The sequence below is a fragment of the Cucumis melo genome, chromosome 1 (assembly GCF_025177605.1).
Source record: "Cucumis melo cultivar AY chromosome 1, USDA_Cmelo_AY_1.0, whole genome shotgun sequence".
Taxonomy (NCBI): domain Eukaryota; kingdom Viridiplantae; phylum Streptophyta; class Magnoliopsida; order Cucurbitales; family Cucurbitaceae; genus Cucumis; species Cucumis melo.
Window position 1 is genome coordinate 1,043,089 of NC_066857.1, and position 23,266 is coordinate 1,066,354.

The window sequence follows — 23,266 nt, forward strand, 5'->3', positions numbered from 1 at the left end:
GTTTGATGCCATTGCTGCTCTTTTAGCAAATGATATTTAAAAATGACAATTCCAATGCACCGTAGAATACAAGGTCCACCCTCCAGATATCATTGAAGGGAAACCTTACACCACCATACTACAACACAATTTTCTATGTTCAGATAAATGTTTTGAATTTTTTTCATAAAAAAAACATAAAACAAAAAGTGAAGGTGCTTTTGTCTAGTGTTACATAGAGGGGTCATTCAACCAAAGTATATGTGGCTCCATAGGTTACTAGGCTAGAAATACCCCCCCCCCCCCCACCACACACACACACATTCTTTTTTATTGGAAATGTAGTTGTTCCATGAAATAATGACTAGCACAAAATGGAGATCAAAGTACACCCTATACACATGAAACACATTTAGAAGGAAAAGGGCAGGGCAAAAGGACGCTCAAATTTCCTACCTCCTAAACAACAAGATGTAATTGGTAAAATTGAGTAATTATTTGGAATGTTTAATAACAAAGACTTGTAAAAGGTCACCCACCACTCTAGCAAGATCTCCGACGGTTACAAGAACTCCAGTGATAATGCCATTATTGGCATTCACCCCAGTGCCTTCGCTAAGTCTTGCCACAAGTGCCTAAAAAAATATCCAGAGTACAGATGAGAGAAGAGAAAGACAGAGAGTGCATGAGAGAGAGTGTATGTGGAGAGTCTGAGGGTGTTCAAATAAAGAGAGACACACAGAGGTTCATGAGTAACATCACATTTACCAAACCTTGTGAACTGGAGCAATGTAAGGAAGTATTAATCGTTCACAATTGCGTATCAAGCAACCCAGCAACTTCGCACTTTCTTCTCGGCATTTATTATCTGCACTGCTAACTTTAAAAATTTTAATAGAGGCTTAGGCAATCAATCGAACTTTTATATTTTATGATAATCATTATCCATTGAAACTGGAAGATTGGGCCATCCAAGATGAAAACCTGCTTCCCATTACCTTTGGTCCAAATAGGTTAACAGTTGTATAAGATGGCGACGAAGAGCTGGAAGAACATATGCAGGATTTTTTTCAGATAATCTCCCAGCAACAGATATTGCATACTCTCGAACATCAAAATCCTATATCATTATATCAAATTCACTTTTAAAAATTGATCCTTTTAACAGACAAAACATAAACAACACTACTAAAAAAATTTAGAGTTCAAGCACTGCTCTGAAAATGGTGACCTTGCACCCAGCATGTTTATGCAACAAAGTGAACTGACAAAGACATCCTCAAACTAGAATTTACAAGTGCTGAATTACCTCATCATTAAGTGCAGCAAAGACTGCACTCAAACTATCAGCCTGTGCTATAAAATCATCAAACCCCCTATTTCCATGCAGAGAGACAAAGATGGAATTGCGAACAGCAACATCAGCATCAGCAACTGCTGCAATAAGAAGCTTTTCCACAAGCTGTAAAAAAACTCAAATTAGTACAAATACATGGTGAAGTGCACAGGTTCTAGAACAACATATTTCATGGAAACACCAACAAAGGAAAAAACAGAAGTGAATACAAAAACAACTAACAAGAAAATCCCAAATTTTGTTAATAAGAAAAAGAAACTATGGTTTCAAGACAGCCATGAATTATATACGTCTATCCGTGTCCTCCCTCTGCTTCCTTTCACAGCCGACATGCTCTTGTGATGGGTTTTTTGGTTCTTTTCTAAAGTTGTTGCATCTTCTTCCTTTCTACTCGCTCAATGGGCCTCTGTTAAATCTTTCCCTGCTGCATTCCAGTCATCAAAGCTGTCTCTGCAGTAGGTCAAGTTTTGCCCTCTACTGGATGTCTCTTCGGTTGGAAAGTCTATTGTTTACTAGAATTTTTTTGCAGAGTCTGAACTCTTCATTTTTTGAAGACTAGACCTTTCTGTTATTCCATATTAATGAATATTGATCTTATAATGCTCTCGTCCTTGTTTTAAAATAAAATAAAACGAGCCTCTTTATTAAGATAATGAATAGACAATACAAAAAAGATAATACAACAAAGGGACAGGATAGAGGATCAACATGTGCACCCAAACATTTCAACTAGGGGGAAGAGAGGGGAGGAGTAACGCTCTTGTAGCTATCCACATTACCAATCCCCAATCCCCTCGTCCCTTGAAAACCAAGACATCCATCTCCAATTAACTAATTGTGAACCACCTCTTTCATCTAAGCCTTCACATAAAAAAGTTCTGATATGCTTTCTAGGTATCTTTGACCATCGCAACAAATTGAAATTGATATAAAATATACAATAATTCCTCAACATCACTTTTAACAAAGTAATCATGAAAGCTAGGAGTGTTCATCAATTGATCAATGTTGGTTTTTGGCTAAAACTGTCATCGATCACCAGCACGTCGATTTCGGTCAGTCGACCATTTTGAAGATTTTTGAGAGGTTGGTGAGACGAAGAGTGAAGAGGGAAAAGAAGAGAGAGAATGAGTTTAAAATTGAATAGTTACCATGTGAGAGGAATGAGGTTGACAAAAACACAAGTGGTATTGAGGAAACCACAGCGGTTTTAAGGAAACCGTGAGCAAAAACCTTTAAACCGTGCAACTGACACTATCTAGTTGGTTTTGATTTCTGAAGTTCTTACGGACACCCCAAGCGTCACCCTTGGAAGAATAACTTTCACCAAGAAGACTAACGTCGTAAATTTCAAGAAGAATCAGTACAAAGGAATTAATTAATTTCAAAATGAATGAGTACAAAAGGGAAGCCCCATTCATAAATGGGAAAAGAATTAAAATACAATATCCGCTCTTAAAAAGCAATAATAGGTATAACCCAAGGTAAAACTAACTTGAAAATTTAAAATAAATCAAACGCTAAAACAATTTCATTGCCCCAACAACCTATATCTAGTTTAACATCGAGGAACAAAGGGAGAAGAAGGAGTGTGTTAGCAAACAAAATTATAATAACAACAACAATAACAACAATGCAATGGCAAAGATAAAATTAAACAAAACCATTTTTACAAAATAATATACCTCCTCAACAAGGCGTCGACGTCTCCCACCTGCGCGACTAGACCTACTAGTACCAAATTGTGTGCATGCCATGACAGAAAAAGAATTTGCAACTAATTTGCAACAACATAGTGCAGCATCTTTACGTGTTGCTCCATCTTCATCATCCAGATACACAACGACCGATTCTCGAGCAAACTCAAGAAGATCATGACCCTAACCAAAATAAACAAAATTGTAGACTACAAAAATTTTGTATATAGAGTTAGTTTCCAACTGAACACAATGAACCTTGAAGTTAAAACGAGCAAGTGTTTGCAATGCAAGCTGCACAAGAGATGAACCACAAAGATCTGAAACTGGTTGAGGAACCGTCATCACATTTGCCCGCCCCACAACAGCAGCAGGCCTACCCTGAGGAGAATGTGATTTTGATAGAACCATTGAAATGGAATCTAAAAGCCGCTCTTGAATGCTGGGAAGCAAAGTGGGAATACTGATACAAAACAAAAGCAAATGGAAGAAACCATGAGATTTTTTTAAAGAATTTTAAACAACAGCACAAACAAGGAAAAAAGTAGGTGAAGGAATTATGTCTGCCTCGTAGTAATTTGCTCCAGGGATTCAACAAGTGTAGGTGAAAGACCAGCTGAGAACATAACATCCAAGAGACCTCGAACATGAGATTCCATAGCAGGCCCCATGGCTTTTGCAATGCTTCCAACACAAGCCAAAGCCTCAAGTGAGGGTCTACCACGACGTGGAGCAATCTGAAGATTAAGATATTTGAAACTTTTCACAAACCATCAAACTAGCTAATGGAATCTCCATACTGCAAGAAATAAATAACCGGCATATATGGCAGAAAAAACGCTAGCAACATGTTGACATACTGCATCACGTAAGTGATTTGTAATAGTCGGCAAATAGTATTTGAGTTCCCCATCTAAAGCACCAGCCATCTCTCCAAGGGCAATGAACCCACTAGCACGCTCAGCCGGTGTTCTCAAAACAGTGAGAATATGATTCATGCATATCTAAACATTGTACACACATATTAGTGAATCACAAAGCAAATAAGTTCCAAAACAATTTGATGAGCAGCCAAGCTAAGATAGTATCACAAAATAGAAGGCAAAATTAACTAACCGTTAAATAGTTTGTCACAAATCTATCACGTAAAAAATGAGCGATTCGAGGTAATAATGAAGTTATGCTCAAGCGTACAAGACGGTCCCGGTGTTCCAGGTACCTAAGGACAATATCAGCAACTTCTCTATATCTTGACATCATGAATTCACCAGTATTCCTATAAAAATAGAGAATATATCAGTCAACAAGTGGTTGCCACTTGCCAGAAAGACTAAATAGAGAAGAATGCACTGTAGTCTACACTAGGATCCTACAATATGAGAAGTCTCAAATGGGTAAAGCTTAAAATTTAAAATTAAATAAACAAAAACTTCAAGAAAATGAATTAACATTCTATCGTTTTTTTTTTTTTTTTTTTTTTGGATAAGAGACATTTCATTGAAAAAATGAAATAAAGGGGAAGTGGTTATTCACGAGATTGCCAATAGGAAATTAAATAAGACTCAAAAGCTTAAAAGGATGCTTATAATAGCACCAATACAAAGCAGTGGAAAGAGCCAAACTAAGAAGCACCGACACTCTCCGAAGAAAATCCGAGCTTCTTGGAGGTTTGCAGCTCCAAAGCTCAAGCATCTGCTTGTCTTAACAGGTCAGTCATTGTTTCCCCTGCTCCTAAGTTTTTCAATTAATCGAGTTTCACGGACCCTAATACAAAGATCACTTTATTACGAGGCTCCATCGAGTTTCACGGACCCTAATACAAAGATCACTTTATTACGAGGCTCCATGCCACTCTGCTGGTTCTGTCAAGAAGAATGAAAATGTTGTGCTAGTCTCGCCTTTCAATGTTAGTAACAAAGACGTGATGGGTTGCAAAGTCCTTATGATCATAAGGCTGGTGCGGAAGTAGAAGGAGTGGTTTTGATTGTTTTGTTCAAAGCAGATTGTGCCCCATTAGGTGACGCCCCCTGCTCCTCCCCTTTAAAATCATCAGACTTGCTGAAGGACCTGTTCCATAGTCAATGATTGCGGCATAGTTCTGGTTTGAGAAAGCTGTCCTATCACTGCACTTTTGTTATATTTCACCAATGAAGGAGTCTAAAATGGAGAGTTTTAATGCTGTTTTTATAAAATCATTATGGAGCTCCAAAGAAATTGGCTAGGACTTTGCAGAATCAGTAGGCTTTTCTGGGGGAATTCTCACTATGTGGGACAGGAGTAGGATTACGGTGGTGGAAACCATTTAAGGGAGGTTTTATCTTTCAATTAAATGCTCCACGGTTTGCAGAAAGAGTTGTCCGATTACCAACGTGTACGACCCGTGCGAATACAGAGAAAGAAGATTCGTCTGGCCAAAGCTTTTATCTCTTTTAGACTGTTCTGTTAAGGCTTGATGTACGGGTGGAGATTTTCAGTTAAGTCCCTTTCAGTTCATCTTTCTCCATCATCCCCATTGGACAAAGGTACATTCAAAGCTCTCTGGAAATCCAGCAGTCCAAGGAGAGTTAATATATTGATCTGAATTATGGCTTTCGGTCCCTAAATTGTTCCTTGATTATGCAAAGAATGATCCCCAAGAAGTGTCTTTTGCCCTCAATGTGCCCGCTATGTATGAAGGACAGTGAGGACCTGCTGCATCTCTTTATTATCAGCCCTTATTCAACCAATTGTTGGGGGAGTACACTTTCCCTATTTCATGTAGTTTGGGCTTTTGATGGATCATTAAGCTCGAATGTCTTTCGACTGCTGAGGGTTCCGGTATTGTCAAAGAGACCAAGATTAATATGGGAGAACGTGTTGAAAGCTTTGCTTGCAGAAATCTGGTTTGGACACAATCAAAGGATATTTCACGACAAGGCAAGGGGCAGGACTGACACAGTGGACACAGCAAAAAGAAATGTTGCAGCTTGGTGTTCTTTAAACAAGGAATTAACAAGTATTCCATTCAAAATTTATGTTTAAACTAGACGGCTTTCATTTTTCAACTAAGTTAATGTGTGCTGATCTCTCTGCATTTTATCCGAAGCTCAAGATATGCAAGTTTGCTGTTTTTCATGGAAGGACCCCTATTTCTATTGTTCGCTATAACAGTTATTAGTTATTACTTTTGGGCTTTTTTCTGAAATTGTTTATCTCCTGTTGTTCTTTACTTTCTGTTTTGTATTGGCCTTTATCAGTTGTTTGTTCTGGTTTATTCGGAATTTTTTTGTTTTTGGATGTACTATGAGATGTGATGTTGGCGCCTAGGGGGTGTCAACCTAGTTGAGATGTCCAGGTACGCCTCCTGATCCCCTTTTTTGGCTTCTCTATTATTTTCATTGAATAATTCTCATTGTATAATTCTCTTGTACGAGTTTTATATTAATAGAGAAGCTTCTCTCCATTGCGAAAAAACATCAATCTTTGTGACGGAAATGCATCATACCAAACTTCTGAAGGAATAAATCCCAAACATTGCTTGCTAAATGACAGCTACAAAGAATATGGTCCAAGTCTTCTTCTGCCCTTCAGCAAAGATAGAAAAAGGCCAACAAGCGAAGAGATAATGTCGATGAGCCGTTAATAAAGAAACTGTTGTATTTATCTCCTGATGAGCCATTATAGTACACGTCATCGTCCTCCAGCGGCTTCTTAAGGACAATGTTTTGCAGCTTCTATGTGGGTCATGAATACATTCAGAGGCTTTTTGTGAATTAATGCTATTAAAGACTTCCAAAGCTTTGGATGGAAAGAAATCATCATATTTTTCAAGGGGAAGTTCATTTATATGTTGATTTCTTTCCTTCTGCACGTTTGAAATCCTCCTCTGGGTGCTCTCTTTCAAAAAGTTATTGAAGGGTTTTCCATTCAAGATATTTTTTTAAATAGAAATGAGCCTTTTTATTAATGATAATAAATGAGACTAATGCTCAAAGTACAAGAGAATTATACTAGGAGCAAAAAGGAGTAAAATGACTAAAAGATCAATAAAAAAAACAATACAAACAACCAAACTCCTCTAGATCTCAAGCCAAAAAGGAGGAAAAAAACTACAAAGCAAAAGTAGTGGTTTTTCAACAAGAAACCCAGATTCAGCAGCAGACTTTCACACTAATAGCTTTAAAATGAAAGGAGAGAAGACAGCAAGAAAAGGCAAAAAACAATCTTGAGCGTGAGAAGACTTGCTAACAACTTTCAACCCAACAAACGACAAAATAACTTCAATTTCTCTTTCAAGAGGAAACCATTCTTGTGCCTGACGAGACATGATGAAACAAAAAACCAAAGCTCTGAACTGCCAAAAACAACATCTGAAAAAAAGAGGAACTGAGCCAAACAGGAACCTTGCTTCAAAATACCCCCTAAAGAACCTTTAAAACTTGAAAGAATATCCAGATCTGTATTAAGGTGACCAAGAAGCTGTAGATGGCCAAACTATTGAAGTATCCAACCAAAACCTCGTGATCCACTAATCAAAACTCAGAGATAATTGACTGATGAAGCAGAGATCAAGTCTACTTTTGAGAGCTCAACCCAAAATTATTCCACATTCTTCAACAAAAGACATCAAATGCTCTAAAAGTTCACATTGCTGAGCTTGAGAGGAAATTATAGGGACCAGCTTTTCAAAATTTACAACTTCCTCAATCTGGAACAGGGCATTTAAATCAGAATCTAAAGGGTTCTTCAGCGATTGATCCTCCTTCTCAGCTGTCTTCAACAAATGGTCATCTTCCTCACTGCTTACACTAAAGGGAGATTCAAAATCTGAAGCACGCTTCTTTCTGGAAAAAGGGAACGAAGTTCGACTAGGAGAGCCTCTAAAAAATTTAACCTTTTGAGTTAGGTAAAGAAAAAACAGAGTAGTTAAAATGCGGATGGCTAGAACTCTGAGGGTCCAACCTGTTTGGATGAGATGGGGCTTAAAAGAGGGCACACTTTGCCACTAACAAATCCAGATTCTGGTCTAACAACAACCTTGCTTTTAAAGCTTTTTGCTTTGAGGCCTCCTTCCAAAATTTCATGGATCAGAAGACAGAAAACAGAAGAAACCAATTTTGACACTGAAAGGTGTAAGATGCAGGCATCTGTCAATAAATGTTGATAAGTACAACTCAACATGGAATTCCCCACCTCACCCATCACAAACATTTCAAAAGATGCTTGAAAAATGAACTTTTTTTCTTTTTTGAACAAGGTAGGAACAGCTCAGAGAAGTAATGAAAAGATAGAAAAATGTTCCATGGAAATAAACTCCCAAAGGAAGCAAACGGATAAATTGATACAAATATCATAATGAAAATAGTGAACAAATAAATTAGAGAGCATGAATCAGAGGCTTGAATATAGTGGTGTCGAATCTTTCCATCCAAACTTTAGTCTAGTCTTCGAAGAACCTTCAGTTTCTAGCAAATCAAAGCTCTGAAGTTAAAGCTTTAACTGCCTTGACTCAAAGTAGATGATCAAGTGAACATAAACCCAAGCAAATATAATGTAGAAGGATGTTCTAACAAGAAGCAGTGAAGTGGCAATAAAAAAAGAGGTGCCATTGATTTTCCACACTGCCCAAACATAATAAAACATAGTAATGTTTCAAAATTATTCACAACTAAAGAAAGGAAAATCATAAGATATTGTGTGAAAAAATTAAGACATGAAAAATGACCCTTCACAAAACACGGATATCAAGGAAAGACAGCACTACAATAGTTCATGCATCCAAAATATACCATCTACACTAACCTCAAGAGCTCACCAACTGCAAGTAAGGAACCATGAATGCTGTGAACAGGAGCATTTTTACCCAACCCATCTTGTGTGGCTTCAAACATTCGATAGTACCTATCAGATGAAAGCAAAACATATGCAGTTTATTTGATCAAATACAGTACAAGTGAAGAGACACGCATTTGGCAAAGCCAAATGCACACTCACACAAAGATGCAACTTGCAAGCCAGTTAATTCTATGAACTGGTATTCAAAAACCCACGGGCATACATGATACAAGCACATAGAACACCATCAGATCTGCTAAAAAACATAATATATCCCCGTAACAGAATAATTTTTCCCAATAAAAAACAAAGGTAACAAGATAGTTCTTGAAAACCAGAACTCGCATCTCCAAAAAGATTTGTCTCTTCCTCAAAAAAAAATACCCATCTTGACAATCACCAAACCAACAATGAAAAACCAATAAAGAAATGGCACACATGACTACTAAAGGACCATGGAATTTTTATTCATTATGTGTTGTGCTAATGTTGAATCCCCGACTCATCTTTTTATTCATTGTCCTTTTGCTTGACAATTTTGGGATCTCATTTTGAAGGCTTTTGGTTTACTGCTTTGTCCAATGACATTTTGGACATCTTCAACTCTCTTATGCTGGATCACCCATTTATTGGTTGCAAGAAGGGCTTTCTTTTGGACTTTATGGGGCAAGCGTGATAAGTGCCTTCTTCAAGACTCTTCTTCATCTTTTAGTTCTTTTTTTGACATGGTATTGTCCACGGCTTTCTATTGGTGCAAAATAGGACACCCTTTTAAGAACTTTAGCTTATCGGTCTCAATTGCCAATTGGCGCCCTTTTTGTAATCACCTTTAGGTGCTTGGGGTTTCCCCTTATTTCATTTTATCAATGAAATGTTTGTTTCTTATCAAAAAAAAAAAAGGATCATGAAATTTGAGAAGGAAAATCACATATTTTTACACATTAAACTTTAGGTGTCGAATTTTTCAGGTCCCCAAACAAAAAGATGGAAGGGTGACCATTTAACAAAATTAAAAATTTTAATTTTAATTTTTTAAAAAAAAACAATATTTTTATGAGTGAAATGTCGGAAGAACTCTAGCGATGATTGCTTGTTCTAATTCATCTCATGGTAGACTCAATAAAAGTTAATAGGATCTTTCATATGAAGTTTATATAAGCTAATGACATCAAAGTGGAGCATGAAACTCTCTAGACATGTTTTTTTCCAAACACACTATCCCCCACCATCTCATATGTTTTTTTCCAAACACACTATCCCCCACCATCTCACCAAACGCCTCCCCCACCCTGCTTCCTCGATCAGATGGCCAAAAAGAAATCTTCCTTCACCAGTGACCAAAAACCCTTTACCTTTTCCCTGATCAACACACCAACGGTCAAGCCTTTCACATTACTGAACAGAGAAAAGACTTTTCCTTCTCCTTCAACCTCATGCCCCGCACACTCAGTGGCTAACAGTGACTGTTGGACAACTTATTGTCTCGCCAGTCACCATTCAGTCAAACAAAAATTCATGGAGGGACGTGTGGATGGATATGTCTATTGGGTAGGAAAACTCTTAAAATGGAGGGGGCATATGCATCGAAATTGCCAAGTTGAAAAGTAATGGAGGTTATTACAAACTGATTATCCCAAGTGGAGAAAATAGAAGAGGTTGGAGGATATTTATTGACCTTATCTTGAAGGTTCATCGTCATGAGCCTAAGAAAACAACCAATAATGTTACCAAAGCACATCCCTTAACCACCTCATTACCCAATAACCCACCTTCACTTAAGTCCATTCTACAAAGCAGTAGTAATGGGTCTCCAACAACTGACCAACAGAAGTCACTTACCTCAACCTCAAACATATGCCCTCACTTCATTGAAAATGACAGCAGTGGTTTTGCTATTTAAACGCTCATTCAATGACAATGGGTTCGGCATACTAGACACCCTGAGACATAGCATTAGCAACTTTTTCTCCATCAACCCCCTACAAGCTGACAAGGTCGTCCTTATTTGAGAAAGCAACAAACAGGCAGTAACCATTTTCACAAAGACGAGTTGGAGGTCTATTCAAACCAAACTAGGAACCATGGACACAAGACATGTGACACAATACGAAACACCACAACACGCCAATCTCTAAAAAAGTAGGACAACACATTAGGGGCAGATTTTTTTTTTTCTGAAAAGGAAACCTCCTCTTTAATAAGGATAAAACTCAAGCGTACAAGAGATATAAACTATGGCTACAACAAAAGAGACCTAGGGATCAGGGGACGCATCCAGACATCTCAACTAGGTTGACAGCTCCTTAGCGTCCTCATTAGGGATAGGCTATTTTATTTAAAATAATAAAATAATTAATACAATTTTTATTAAGGGGAATATTCAAAAATAGCAAAATATTGAAACTATTTACAAGATATTAGCAAAATGCATGAAACCCTCTTAAGTTCATTTAAGTTTTTTGCTATATTTTGTAAATAGTTTCATTTTTTACCATCCATAACAATTTTCCTTTTATTAATTATTAAAAATAACAATTTTTTAAAAGATTGATAAAAAAAAGTAGAAGGGTATTTAAAACGAGCAGGAACAAAAAAAAAAAAAAACCCTTATTCATGTTTATGAAACTCACATCTTAGGATAGAAAACCCATTTAAGGTATAAAAAAAGGGCCCAACATTTAAAATTAAAAATCCTAACCTTAATATTTCCATCCTGCACTACTCCCATCTCCTCCCACGCAGCCACCTTCTCCCCCGATTCTGCTTTTCCCCCTTCTCCCACGCACATTCAGGCATAGCCATGAACCATGGATCGGATAAAGATCAGGAACTTACCATAGATTTATAGAGCAACCTTTGAATACATTGGTCAAGCATGTAGTGATCTCCGTGACTTTGCCAAAAAAAACCCTCTCTCGCATGGATATGATGGAAGTTTGCTTGAAAATTACAGAAAATGACCATGGCTTCCTTCCAACAAAGATCCAATTGCCTTTTCCACCCAAAAGAGATTTGATCGTTGATATCCTCTATTTTTAGTTGGATTACCTTGTCAGATACATCATCACCGTCCATGGAAACATATCAAAATAACCCACATGCCTATCCAAACACATGTTACTACCCTTTTAGAGGCTGCCCGCTCGACTCTGTCTGAGAGCAACCTATCACTGACGTAGCTCCAACACCATCTACCAAGAAGCTGCCTCCCCCATTTACCCAACGGACAATAGACCAATTTGTCTCTCCCCAAGCAAAACACAATTATGCCTTCCTCCTCTATCCCCGAGTCCACATGTGGCCCTCCTCATATGGGTCTTACAAATCACTCCCCTACCAAACAAAATCCACAGCCCACTAGACCTTCTCCCTTGAATCCAGATACTCAGCCGAACAACATTAAAAACCTCCCTCGCCCAAGCAACCAACACCAATTTTTTGCATACCCATCTTCCTCCTATACCCCAGAGTCAATCAGTGGGCCTACTCATCTAGGCCTTATACTAAGTGTTTATATTGTGCAAAACAAAAATTTAATCATCTACCAAACATATTTTTTATAACTGATCATTGCACAAGCCTAAATGTCTCACGCTTTTCAATAACATGAAGGCAAGCTCATAGTGGCCTTATTTTATCAAGAAAAGAAAAATTACTATTTATTCAATCAAACATAAATAATTAATAAACCATTAAATAATCTACCTACTGTGTTTTCTATAACTGACCATTGCACACGCCAACGTGTCTCACGCTTTTCAATAACACGAAGGCAAGCACGCAATGCCTCCACAGCCCGCTCCCGAACAGCTAGCTGTGGATCCCGCAAAGCAACCCAAATGGCGTCAACAAATTCTGGCACATGCACATTGAAGACCGTCGAAGCATTTTCTGCCATTTCCTATCACAATTTACACACACACGGACAAAAAAAGAACACTATGGTTGATTAGTTCACATGATCAAAATCCTTAAATAATTTTCCACTATAAAAGCTATCAAAAATATACAAATATACTCTGCTTCATTTTCCTCATTTATGCATCAAAACTCCATATAATCCAAAAATAATCTTTAAGAAGTTAACAATTCCTACCAAGAAAATAACATGTACTTCAATTCTCCAAGAAAATAACATAAACTTCAATTCTCCAAGAAAATAACATATACTTCGTTAGAGTTCAGAGATAGATCCAACTAGAGGTTAATAATAAAATTTTACTAATTATTACAATTAAAATGACGAATTACCTTTAGGATTAAGACAGCAGCAAAGCGACGATACTCGATTCTTTCTCCACGCAACCAGTCCAGAGCAATTTTTACCTGAGAATGAAAGACATGAGAACACTTACTTATACAAACTAATTAAATTAGAAAACAAAAAATTGACACAGACCTGGTGTTCAACTTCATCTGCAGTCATTGCTCCGCCTGCTCTAGCTAGATGACCCAAAACACGGCTAGCGAGGACCAAAATTTCAGGATCACGCTTCAGCTCAAATACACTCCTAATATAGTTAGAAAACTTTGAAACTTTTGAAGCATTTTCACCCAGAGCCACATCAATCAACTCATCAATAGCCCTTAAAGCACCCAAATTTTCAGCTACATCGTTACTTTCTAAAAGAGTAGAAATTCGATCATATAATTGATCCATGAACCGGGAAAATGCTTCCCCGTTAAGATCACGAGCTGCTTCTTCAATATGTTTCTTTAATGCCGATGGAGCCCCCTCCTATAAACAAATAATGGTTATGAAAAATTCAACAGAAGCAAACTAGTAAATTATCCATCTTTCATTATACCACAAAATTGCCAAATACCTTAAAAGCAAATTCATTACATTAAAACGAACAAGGAAATGGTAAAAGCAAATAAATTGTGAATTAAATTATAATCACCATAATAAACAGAATGCTACTCAAACATCAATAAAACGTAAACTACATTTTCCCACTGATCTCCTCTATATCTACCTCAAGCTCAAATTGATCAAAACTTCCTCCACCGAATTCAGAAAAAGCAAAAAAACACAAAACTGGCTCGATAGCAACAAACCCAACTTACGAAAAACAAAACCAAATCACTTAAAAAACAAGAATTGGTCATTTTCAGCTGTCCTGTAAGGTTTCGTGGAGTCCGAAAACAAAGCAACGAACAAAGAAGAAAGAGCAGACCTTGGGATGACCGCGAGTGCATAGGTCAGAGAGGATACGATTGAGGGAGTCGAAGTTGCCTCCGCTAGTGGCAGCAGAGGAGGAGCGGAGCGACTGGCCTGAAGTTGCCATCAGGCCACAAAAACCCTAAACCCCAGAAGAAGTTTTCTTGTAATAGAAATCTTTCTAATTCATTCCTTGGATTTTGTTTTGAGTCCTAAATCTTCAGAATCATTGAAATCAGCATAATTCAATTGTGTGAGAGAGCTTGTCTTGTTGAGCGTGAAGATGATGAAGAAAGGCTTTGTTAATTTGTCCGCGTCCTGCTCTAAGCGCCTCTCCAAAACCAAACATTGGATTATTTCTTGCTTTTTGTAAATTGCAACAAACATCCTCAAACTATTGAGTTTTACGATCACGTCCTCAGATTTTCAATTTTCGTTTCTTTTTTCTTTTTTTCTTTTAATAGCTCAAATTTTCACTTTGATCCATAGAAATTAAAAAATTGCAAAAAAAACATCTTTGAATTAGTGTGGGGTAAATTTTAACTTTAAATATAAAAAGTAGGTAACAATTTTTTTATAAATTTGATAAAACTGTTTGAAAATATTTATAAATATAAAAAAATTTTAGAAATAGTTATGTTGTTTTATTTACCCAATTTATTAAGTATATTTACTTAATTTCTATTAAATGAAAAATCTTTAAAACTTATTCATTTTCGGTATTTCTGTATATAAAATGTGTATCTAAGTGTATAATGTATATTAAATATATATCAATTATATTAAATATATCAAGTAGTGTAGCAATTGAGTTGAACTTTTTTTATATTTAATTTAAATTTTCTCGAGTTATTTTGATCTAAATTGACTAAATAATAGGAATAGTTTTCGTAAAATAAAATATAATATATGAATATGTTTTCAAAATTCATTGCAACAATATAAGTTTAAAAAAATATACAATGTCTAAATTGAATATTTATACAAATATAAAAAACTAATATTCGACGAATCATTTAAAATACGAAAATTAAAATAGAACAAAACTTTTAAAGTTAACAAGACCAACATATATTTTAACATTTTTTTTCCACATTTCATATAGATCAATAATAGTAATGCATGTATGCACAATATAAACTTGGATAATTAAGATCATGATCTTATTTTTCAGTTTATATATTAGTTATTGACATGCGATGATCTTGATCTCGATATTAAACCTTTCACTCCTTTTCTAACTTTTGTAGTCATAATTGAAGCGTCCCTTCACCATATGGCCTCTGTCCTCTAATATTACCTCTAGGATCATAGTTGCAAGTGATGAACGTACCCCCACTTTTACATCTCACTTTTGCACATCCAATTCTCACAGAATTTCTCCACACCACTTGAGTGTAATGGCCACAAATCTTGCCACGAACACATGAATTAGTATCATAGTTATAAAATTGTTTCTCACTCACCCACATACGAACTGCGACGGTACCTGCCAAGTTTCTGCTGCCCCATGCAATATTTTCTCCATAAGGTCCTTTGGAATGGACTAGGTTACAATCCTTGATGCGCTTGTTGGCATATTGACGAGCGTAGTCTGCCACTGTCTTGTTCCAGTGGACAGGACCGACGCCGACTTGAGCACGAGCAGCGTTGTGGGCATCCACAAAGTCTTTGATCGAGTCTTGGGCAAAAGAGAAGGGAAGCATGAGAAAGCTGATGATCAATGGAGAGAGTATAAGAGAAAGGGAGATATATTTGAAAAGATTCATTTTGGGTTTGTACTTGAAAAATGCTGCATGGCGTTCTTTATATGCAAACTTTCTTGTCGTTGTTCTTAGTAAAGTTATGGTGTGAATATGGAGATTTGAATTTCAACTTCAAGAACAAAAAATAGATGTCAATTATAACTTAAATTTATTAGTTTTAGTAGTGCTCGTGATTAATATATAACAAATAATTTGAAAATCGATGTGATACACTATAGCTATTGAGGTGTTAAATGTATGTCCAAATTGTGCTTGAGTCGTATTTTTAATCGGTCGAAAGTATTTTTTAATTAGAAAATGGTATATTAGATTAAATGCATGGATCAGAAAAATTGAATATCTAATAACTTTGAAGTTGATAATAAGCGTTATGTTAGTTCATATGTTCATTTTAGTCCAAAAGTACTTTTTTTTTTCTTAATCTTAATTGTCTATAATAATGCTTCATTTTTACTTCTTAAAACTAACATTCAATACTATTTATCGAACCACATTTGATCAAAATATTGTATTACAAAAGTGAGTATAACTTTTAAGTATTATCAAATGTTGCAACTAGCTTGAAAGATCATTTTATGGGACATGAATTCTATTTAAAAGATCGTTTTTGTTTAAATTTATTTTCTTTGAATAATGTTCGTACGGTTTACGCACGAGGTCAGGACAACGTGAAGAATATAAAGAAAAATCCATTAAGAGGTCGTTTGGTTTAAGGTTTTTAAAAATAAAAACTAAGAATACACAAATTAAATAATTGTCTAGGAATAAAAAATAACCTTGTGTTTGCTTGTGTATTGAAAATGAACAAGAACTATATGTTTTTGTTTAACTTATGAAAATAAAATGTACTTTTAATAGATTAATTAATTGAACAATATAATATCATTCAAATATATCGATAAAAATTAGGAACCTTGCAAAATAAACTAAATTATTTATAAAATATAACAAAATGTCACTATCCACATGCGATAGACGACGCTGATAGACACTGAATTGACAAAATATTACAAAATTTTAGATTCTATCAACGATAGATATTGATAAACACTGATAAGTTTCTATCAATTTTTACCAATGACACTATAATAAACACTGATATAAGTTTATCAATGTCTATCATTGATATAACTAAAATTTTGTTATATTTTCTAAATATTTTGGTTCATTTTGCTAGAGTTAAAAATGCCTAAGAAAAAATGATATTTCTTTTATATATATTGATCACATTTTTTTTAAAGAGCATCATTTTGATTGCGTGGAAACACATTTTGATCTACATATAATTATGCATAGGATAGATAAACCAAAAAACTTTCTATAAGTTAGGGCAACTGAGGGGGAGAGAGTAAAAGATAATATTACACACAAAAAATGAAAAAAAAATACTAAATAACAAAATCATTTTGTAATCAACAATATGATAGCTGTGATCTAGAATAGATAAAGTTAAACTTTCAAAGTCGGGATATTCATGAGGTAGAGTCGAGTCTTATCCACACAACAACAAACTATTCGATGAGATGAACTTGTCACAATATGACTATTTGAGCTCTTTAAAGTAGAGAGAAAAAAAAATCACGACTAGTTGAGCTCTCGGAACATGTACAATTGTATCGTCACATAGTGTATAGAGAGGATCATATATATAATATATGATTCGACTTCCTTGTGTTTGTGTAGTCTTTTTTTATTGTTAGCGCTTAGGAGTCCATTTTGTTTTATATGTACCATGTTGTGTCTTGTTAGGCCCTCCTCTAGTTTGGAAAAAAAAAAATAGAGTGTTTGATAACTATTCAAATTAGCTTTTAAAATTAATGTTAAAATATTTTTTATCAAAATAAAAATGAGTTTTTTTAAACATGTTTTTTGTCCCATGTTAATCAAAACGGGCCCTTAATTGCATCTAATATTTCACATCTAAAAAGTTTTGGTTTGGGTCTTCCTTCTCTTCTTCTTAAAAACATTATCGTTTGTTTTTTATTAATTGGTACGACTTTTCATCATCTACTTCTCTAAAATTTCATTATGGTTTTTTGAGCATCCATTTTTTCTCTTGATTCCAACTCGTCTCTAATGAGTACATGTTCGAGTTAGGTGTTATGTGTTAACTTTTTGAGAAAAACGATCTAAGATTTTCTCTTGCAAACCCAAGAAGAGACAGTGCAACTTCAAGCAAGAGAAATAACACTAGCATCCCAAGTTGAGGTGATTAAAAGAAATTAAGAGAAAAACAGCGTGGTAATATGATGGAATATGATGGAGATCATAAAAGGTTAAAATAATGGAGGAGAATTTTGTAAGTCTTTTCTCAAGTTGGAGACTTCTTCGGGCCCTCCAACTTTAAGAAACTAGTCAGAGAAAAGAGACTTAAAACTTGTTGTATAAGATGCGAATTCTCGGGACGTTAGCCCTATCGTCTACAACCATCAATTAAGTTTGAAAGATCTCTCTATTCTCTTTGTATTTTTTTTCTAGGGTTTAGAATTTGTGTGACTCTCTTTTTCTTTTTCTGTAGACTTTATTTTTTTTCTCTAAAAAACTCTATCTCAGTGTATAAAAATCACATTATATTGTTTATAAAGACAAAAACATTGTCCTTCGAGGATATGCCCTTCTTTTAACATAATTTGAAATTTTTTTTCCAAATGTAAATAGGCCAAAACGATGAAGGGAAAGTGAAAATTTGGTTAATTTTGGTGTTTTTACCCGAAACCAAAATATTTATCTTTATTTTCAACACTCCCTTGTTCAACAAAGACAAAAATAAATGAAAGTAAATAGATAAATAAAAATACAAAAAAAAAATCGATATCAAAATTAAACCGAACAAATAGGTGGCTACAAATTCGAAGTACTTTTTTCAAATAATTTGAACGTCGAAAAAAAGTTGTAAGCTACATCATAGCACCTTGATCATTGAACAATTTCTAGTCCATGAGAGTTAATTAAGTCTATAGTCCACACTCTCCAAATACATTCAAATCAATAATAATGACAAAATTAAGTCCGTTAATAAGTTGCATTGAAATGGATACAATGCCATAACTTTGAATAAGACATGTTTTTCTAACGTTTTGTTTTGCAAAATAAATGGAGAATATGACAGAAGAAGGTTGATTTTTTTCTTGTGAAAAGACTAGCAAATGGACAATCCTAGTTAAAGCCGCACCTCGCAAAAGGAAAGAACAAAAAGAAAGAACGAAAAGAACAAAAAGAAAAACTTTAGGGATAACGAATCAATATATGAGATGGAAAGATCGAATCTCTAACTTTAAAGTTGATAATATAAACAGTATATTAATTAAATTATATGATCATTTTAGCTTCAATCAATCTTCTCGGTGAAATCCATGGAGTTTTTATCCATTAATTTAGAAGTAATAGTTAATTAAATACCCATAACGTTGTAGTTAGTAGGTTACAAGTTTAATTCTACCCGTGTGTTGAAAGACACATAATTGAGAATATTACGTACGCTACTATATATTTACCCTTCCTTTTACTCCCCACCCTCGTCATTTTTACTCTAACAATTAATTTGTTTCAATTACTGATATTGTTTCATAGATATTAATATTAAACCTAAGGAATTTAAATGTCATGAGATAATAACTTTCTTTATATGGATTGATGATAATACTTAAAAAGAGTATATTAGTTAAAGAGTTTGAAATTCTATTTTATATTTTCAGATTTGTTGAGTTGTTCGATAAATGTGTTATTTGGCCGACCATCCAAAAAAACTATTTTTGGATTCAATGATTCAAGCCGTACAAATTCTGAAAAACAATATTTTTATGTTCACACTATAATTAGATTTTGAATTTAAAATTTTAAAATATAAAATAATATTAAATAAAGATAAAGACATTTAAAAATAGAAAATTTTTCAAAAATAACAATTTTGACAAAATATTTACAACATATAGCAAAATTTTAGATTCTATCAATAATAATCATTAATAGACACTCATATATGTTTCTATTACTGATATTGATAGTTAGTTAGAAGTCTATCAATCAGCTATTATCGACAGTATCCAAAAATTTTTTTTTAAAAAAAGTGACCAATTTATCATACCCTACCTTAGAAATTAAACGAGAGAGAGAGAGAAGACGTGAATGAAAGTTCCATCAATTTTTTATGTAGGAATTAGATAACAAAGTTAGTTAAATTAAAGGCTGATTAAAATTCATGTCATACTAATATTATTACATAGAGAAGAAAAGGGAAAGCTAATATATATTATATATCACTTATTATTATAATTTTATGAAGAAAAAGTGCAACATGATTCAAACAAATTGATTGAGGAATTCATCCACAGTTGTGTATTTAACATCTGGATACAATTGTGTGGCTTCCACTCCAAACGATGGCTCAATATCAAAGTTGGTATGATCTCCCTTCACAAATGCTGTATGAGAAATTGATATTAATATGTTCATCGGAAATGGAGCCTCTGCAAGAACAAACCAAATAACCCAACTCATTATTAGTTTTAGATTGACACAGAAATTTAAGTTACCAAGTTAAATTCAATATCATATTGTTTAATACTCTCTCTTATGGACGATTATTACTTTTACAAATTTCAATAATGGCAGAGTTATTTCTAGATGGGTTGTGTATGATTTAACCATTCAAATTCAAATTTGATGCAAGGAGAATTTTCAACAAACATTTTAGCAATAGCCATATAATATTTAGAAATGAAATTATTAAAAATAACAAACCTTGGATGTTCTTCAACACTTGTTCTTCTGGAACATAGATTCTTTCAAGTTTTTTTCCAATTTTTTTCTCCCAAAGAGACACAAGATCATTGAAAGAGTAGGTGTTACCAGAAGGCCTAATGTAGAGAGTTTTGTTCAAAGTTCTTGGATCATCCACAGCTTTGATAGTGTAAGTTCCAATGTCATCTTCTTTGTTGAAGATAGCTGAAAATCAAGCATTGTACGTATCGAGAACAAGTCGGTAGTTGGGTTTAGGTTACATTCAATCATCTTGATTATTATTAATTTTTCAAATATATACATCTAAAAGAGATTTAAAGAAAGTGCAAAAAATTAGAATTTATTGTACTTACATTTAGGATTTCCATCTCCTAAGATAAGAACTTTATCTCTTGGTGGGGTGGTGGCTCCTGGTTGAGACAAACTAGGAAGGAAGTAACTGGCAAAAAAATTGGAAGAAACATAAGTGTAAGGAATTTTTGCAGCCTCCACAGCTCGACGGATTTGAACCTTTACAGTAAAAGCTGATTTTGCTGGCTCAACAGCATGTCCACGATCAACATCATTTCCAAATTCTGATGGGAGAAATCTCTATATATACACAAAACCCCATAATTAAAATCAACATGAAATAATATTCTGACATATTTATTAGTGAATATAAAACTATGATGATGATGACCTTAACATTGCCAGCTTCTTTGATGGCAGCAATGAGCTTCTCTTGATCTGCTAATTGACCAGCACCAACGGTGGAAATTACAACATCCACCTCTTTTATGGCCTTAACCAAACTGTCGTGGTTATAGAGATCACCCTACAAATGTGTCATTCACACATTCCTTGTTATCTATTTATCTATTCGTTTTGATATTTCTTAGTGCTTTTCTGACTAGGCTTGTGTGTCACCTGGACAACTGTTTAACCCTACTACATTATTGTCGGTTCATGCATTTAGGTCAATTTGTACTCATCTCTACTATTTTTTCATCGGACCTACTGTATTTAGTTTTCCTACATTAGTGCGACTCTAGAAATATTTGAGTGCGTCTAATGATCTCTCGACCTCCGGTATTTTATTAAAAAAAATATATGCCTCCTACATTAAAACTCATGCAACACACACCCTCGACTATTCTTATATATGGATTCTACAACATTTGGTCTTGTTGAAACCTAGGTACGTTATATCTGATTCCTATAATCAGATTCGTTTGTGCTCATCTCAGAAGATAAAAGATAACAACTTACAGAGACTAGTTTGACTCCTAAGTTCTTGAAGTTATTGATAATATGAGACTTTGCATGATCAAAAATAGTAGAATCTCGAACAAGAGCATATGTGGGGTTTCCAGCCTTAGCACTCGCCTCCACAATAAACTTGCCAATATGGCCAGTGCCTCCAACAATTAGGATCTTGCTTTTGCTTGCCATTTTAATTAATTCAAATTTTCAAACAACAAAAGTTGATCATAATCGCAACTTTACTCAATAAATAGAGCGAATTTCAATATCTTTATGGACTGACAAATTGATTTGGCTTTAATTAGGGTTTTAGTTTGATTTTTTCAATGAAATCTATACCATTACTTTTAGGGTTCTTTTTTTTTCTTTTGGTTGTTCTAGTCTTCCTCAATTTTCTCTCATCCATGTTAGTTGCTAAAAAAGGTGTGTGTGTTGTATTTGTCAAAACCCATGTTTCATTTTAGGAAAATGAGTTTCATTCTCCTTTTTCATTTTAAATCTTATGATAATTATTAGTTATCTCTATGAAGCAAAAGTTTGTTCATCTTAAACAATTATTTATCTCATATATATCTAATCCCTCCCTTGTTTAATTAAGTTGGATCTTTTCGTGTACTCTTCTTTTTATATTATTAATGAAATAAGAATGATAATGGTACTACAGAGATGTTCCGATGTACCTATGGAATCTTTTTCAAGAAAAAAAATTAAGCTGGCACTTTTACGATGCAAGTTGATCAATAATCTTACAAAATCCAAACATTTTAGATAGAATAATTTGAAAGTAAAAACAATAAAATTATGAATGGAACAAATCCATCGAAATAACGTGTTCCCATGCAAAAAAAACTCCACCCACTAACAAAGTGTATATATAGATATTCAAACAAGTAAACATATACAAGCTCATTGATTACTAGTTGACATATTATTATTAATATTATTATTTTGGAGTACATACACACTAGCTACTACCTAGTTAACTTAATTAATGACTAACAATAGTTTGGTTTGATTTTTCTTTTACAGTTGCTTTTAATGATCGACAATTAACTCCTAACTCAACTGGGGCATGCGTTTACTAATCCTTTAGATTGCAAACCCTATTGATCTGTCAACTGATTGTTCTTCACAATTGATCTTTAATTATGTCTCTTTTAATCTGTGTTCTCGTCTGCCTTTATTAACTAATACACTTGTTTAGTGGACATAAGACATTTCCAAAACCAATATAGTTTTTATTTCACATTGCATCAAAAACATTTTGAATATAACAAATTTTTACATTCTATCGACAGTAATGCTGCATACCTGTCTGTATTTTAAGTATGATTTTTATATCTGCAACTGCTTTAACAAATACTAATATTCACATATTATGAACAATATATAATATCACAATCTCTTTAATACTAATTACCAACCTCAACACATCTAAATTGCTTAAAAAGGATAATTTTTACCTTACACTTGTGATTTATAAAGCTAATTTAATGTTGGATTT

The 23,266-nt window shown here is 34.3% G+C and overlaps 3 protein-coding genes across 7 annotated transcripts in view; all 3 read right to left on the reverse strand.

Moving 5' to 3' along the window:
- LOC103495325 (serine/threonine-protein kinase TOR) overlaps positions 1 to 14,455 on the reverse strand; it is a 38,587-nt gene extending 24,132 nt beyond the window's left edge. The window contains exons 1-14 of one of the 5 annotated variants that reach the window (XM_008456835.3): positions 14,028 to 14,455; positions 13,247 to 13,585; positions 13,099 to 13,173; positions 12,576 to 12,748; positions 8,815 to 8,913; positions 4,150 to 4,309; positions 3,894 to 4,037; positions 3,601 to 3,770; positions 3,292 to 3,496; positions 3,022 to 3,216; positions 1,289 to 1,441; positions 978 to 1,099; positions 753 to 852; positions 519 to 614 (exon numbers count right to left, since the gene is read on the reverse strand). In XM_008456835.3, the coding sequence (XP_008455057.2) occupies positions 519 to 614; positions 753 to 852; positions 978 to 1,099; positions 1,289 to 1,441; positions 3,022 to 3,216; positions 3,292 to 3,496; positions 3,601 to 3,770; positions 3,894 to 4,037; positions 4,150 to 4,309; positions 8,815 to 8,913; positions 12,576 to 12,748; positions 13,099 to 13,173; positions 13,247 to 13,585; positions 14,028 to 14,138 (2,142 nt within the window). In that variant the 5' untranslated portion in view covers positions 14,139 to 14,455. Of the gene's footprint in view, positions 1 to 518; positions 615 to 752; positions 853 to 977; positions 1,100 to 1,288; positions 1,442 to 3,021; positions 3,217 to 3,291; positions 3,497 to 3,600; positions 3,771 to 3,893; positions 4,038 to 4,149; positions 4,310 to 8,814; positions 8,914 to 11,545; positions 12,466 to 12,552; positions 12,787 to 13,098; positions 13,174 to 13,246; positions 13,586 to 14,027 lie in introns of those variants that run through there. The other 4 variants (XM_008456836.3, XM_051083614.1, XM_051083619.1 and 1 more) reach the window with 4 other exon arrangements.
- A 594-nt stretch (positions 14,456 to 15,049) lies between these two features.
- Positions 15,050 to 15,909, reverse strand: LOC103495326 (pathogenesis-related protein PR-1 type). The gene is made up of 2 exons (XM_008456838.3): positions 15,501 to 15,909; positions 15,050 to 15,423 (listed from the first exon to the last, which is right to left on the reverse strand). Exons 1-2 carry the CDS (start codon positions 15,778 to 15,780, stop codon positions 15,353 to 15,355), a joined length of 351 nt encoding a protein of 116 aa, XP_008455060.2. The 5' UTR covers positions 15,781 to 15,909; the 3' UTR covers positions 15,050 to 15,352.
- A 4,097-nt stretch (positions 15,910 to 20,006) lies between these two features.
- Positions 20,007 to 21,966, reverse strand: LOC103495327 (phenylcoumaran benzylic ether reductase Pyrc5-like). The gene is made up of 5 exons (XM_008456839.2): positions 21,769 to 21,966; positions 21,200 to 21,334; positions 20,871 to 21,108; positions 20,518 to 20,721; positions 20,007 to 20,243 (listed from the first exon to the last, which is right to left on the reverse strand). The coding sequence occupies exons 1-5, from the start codon at positions 21,949 to 21,951 to the stop codon at positions 20,077 to 20,079; spliced, it is 927 nt and encodes a 308-aa protein (XP_008455061.2). The 5' UTR covers positions 21,952 to 21,966; the 3' UTR covers positions 20,007 to 20,076.
- Positions 21,967 to 23,266: the final 1,300 nt, after the last annotated feature.

Bases quoted from the DNA above. Each gene is read 5' to 3' on its own strand.
- LOC103495326 (XM_008456838.3), bottom strand. From the start codon at position 15,780: ATGAATCTTTTCAAATATATCTCCCTTTCTCTTATACTCTCTCCATTG. The intron at 15,424-15,500 runs GTACCGTCGCAG...GTTCGTGGCAAG, and splicing joins GGGCAGCAGAAACTTGGCAG to ATTTGTGGCCATTACACTCA.
- LOC103495327 (XM_008456839.2), bottom strand. From the start codon at position 21,951: ATGGCAAGCAAAAGCAAGATCCTAATTGTTGGAGGCACTGGCCATATT. The intron at 21,335-21,768 runs GTAAGTTGTTAT...ACACATTTGTAG, and splicing joins TAGGAGTCAAACTAGTCTCT to GGTGATCTCTATAACCACGA. The intron at 21,109-21,199 runs GTCATCATCATC...GTGTATATATAG, and splicing joins AAGAAGCTGGCAATGTTAAG to AGATTTCTCCCATCAGAATT.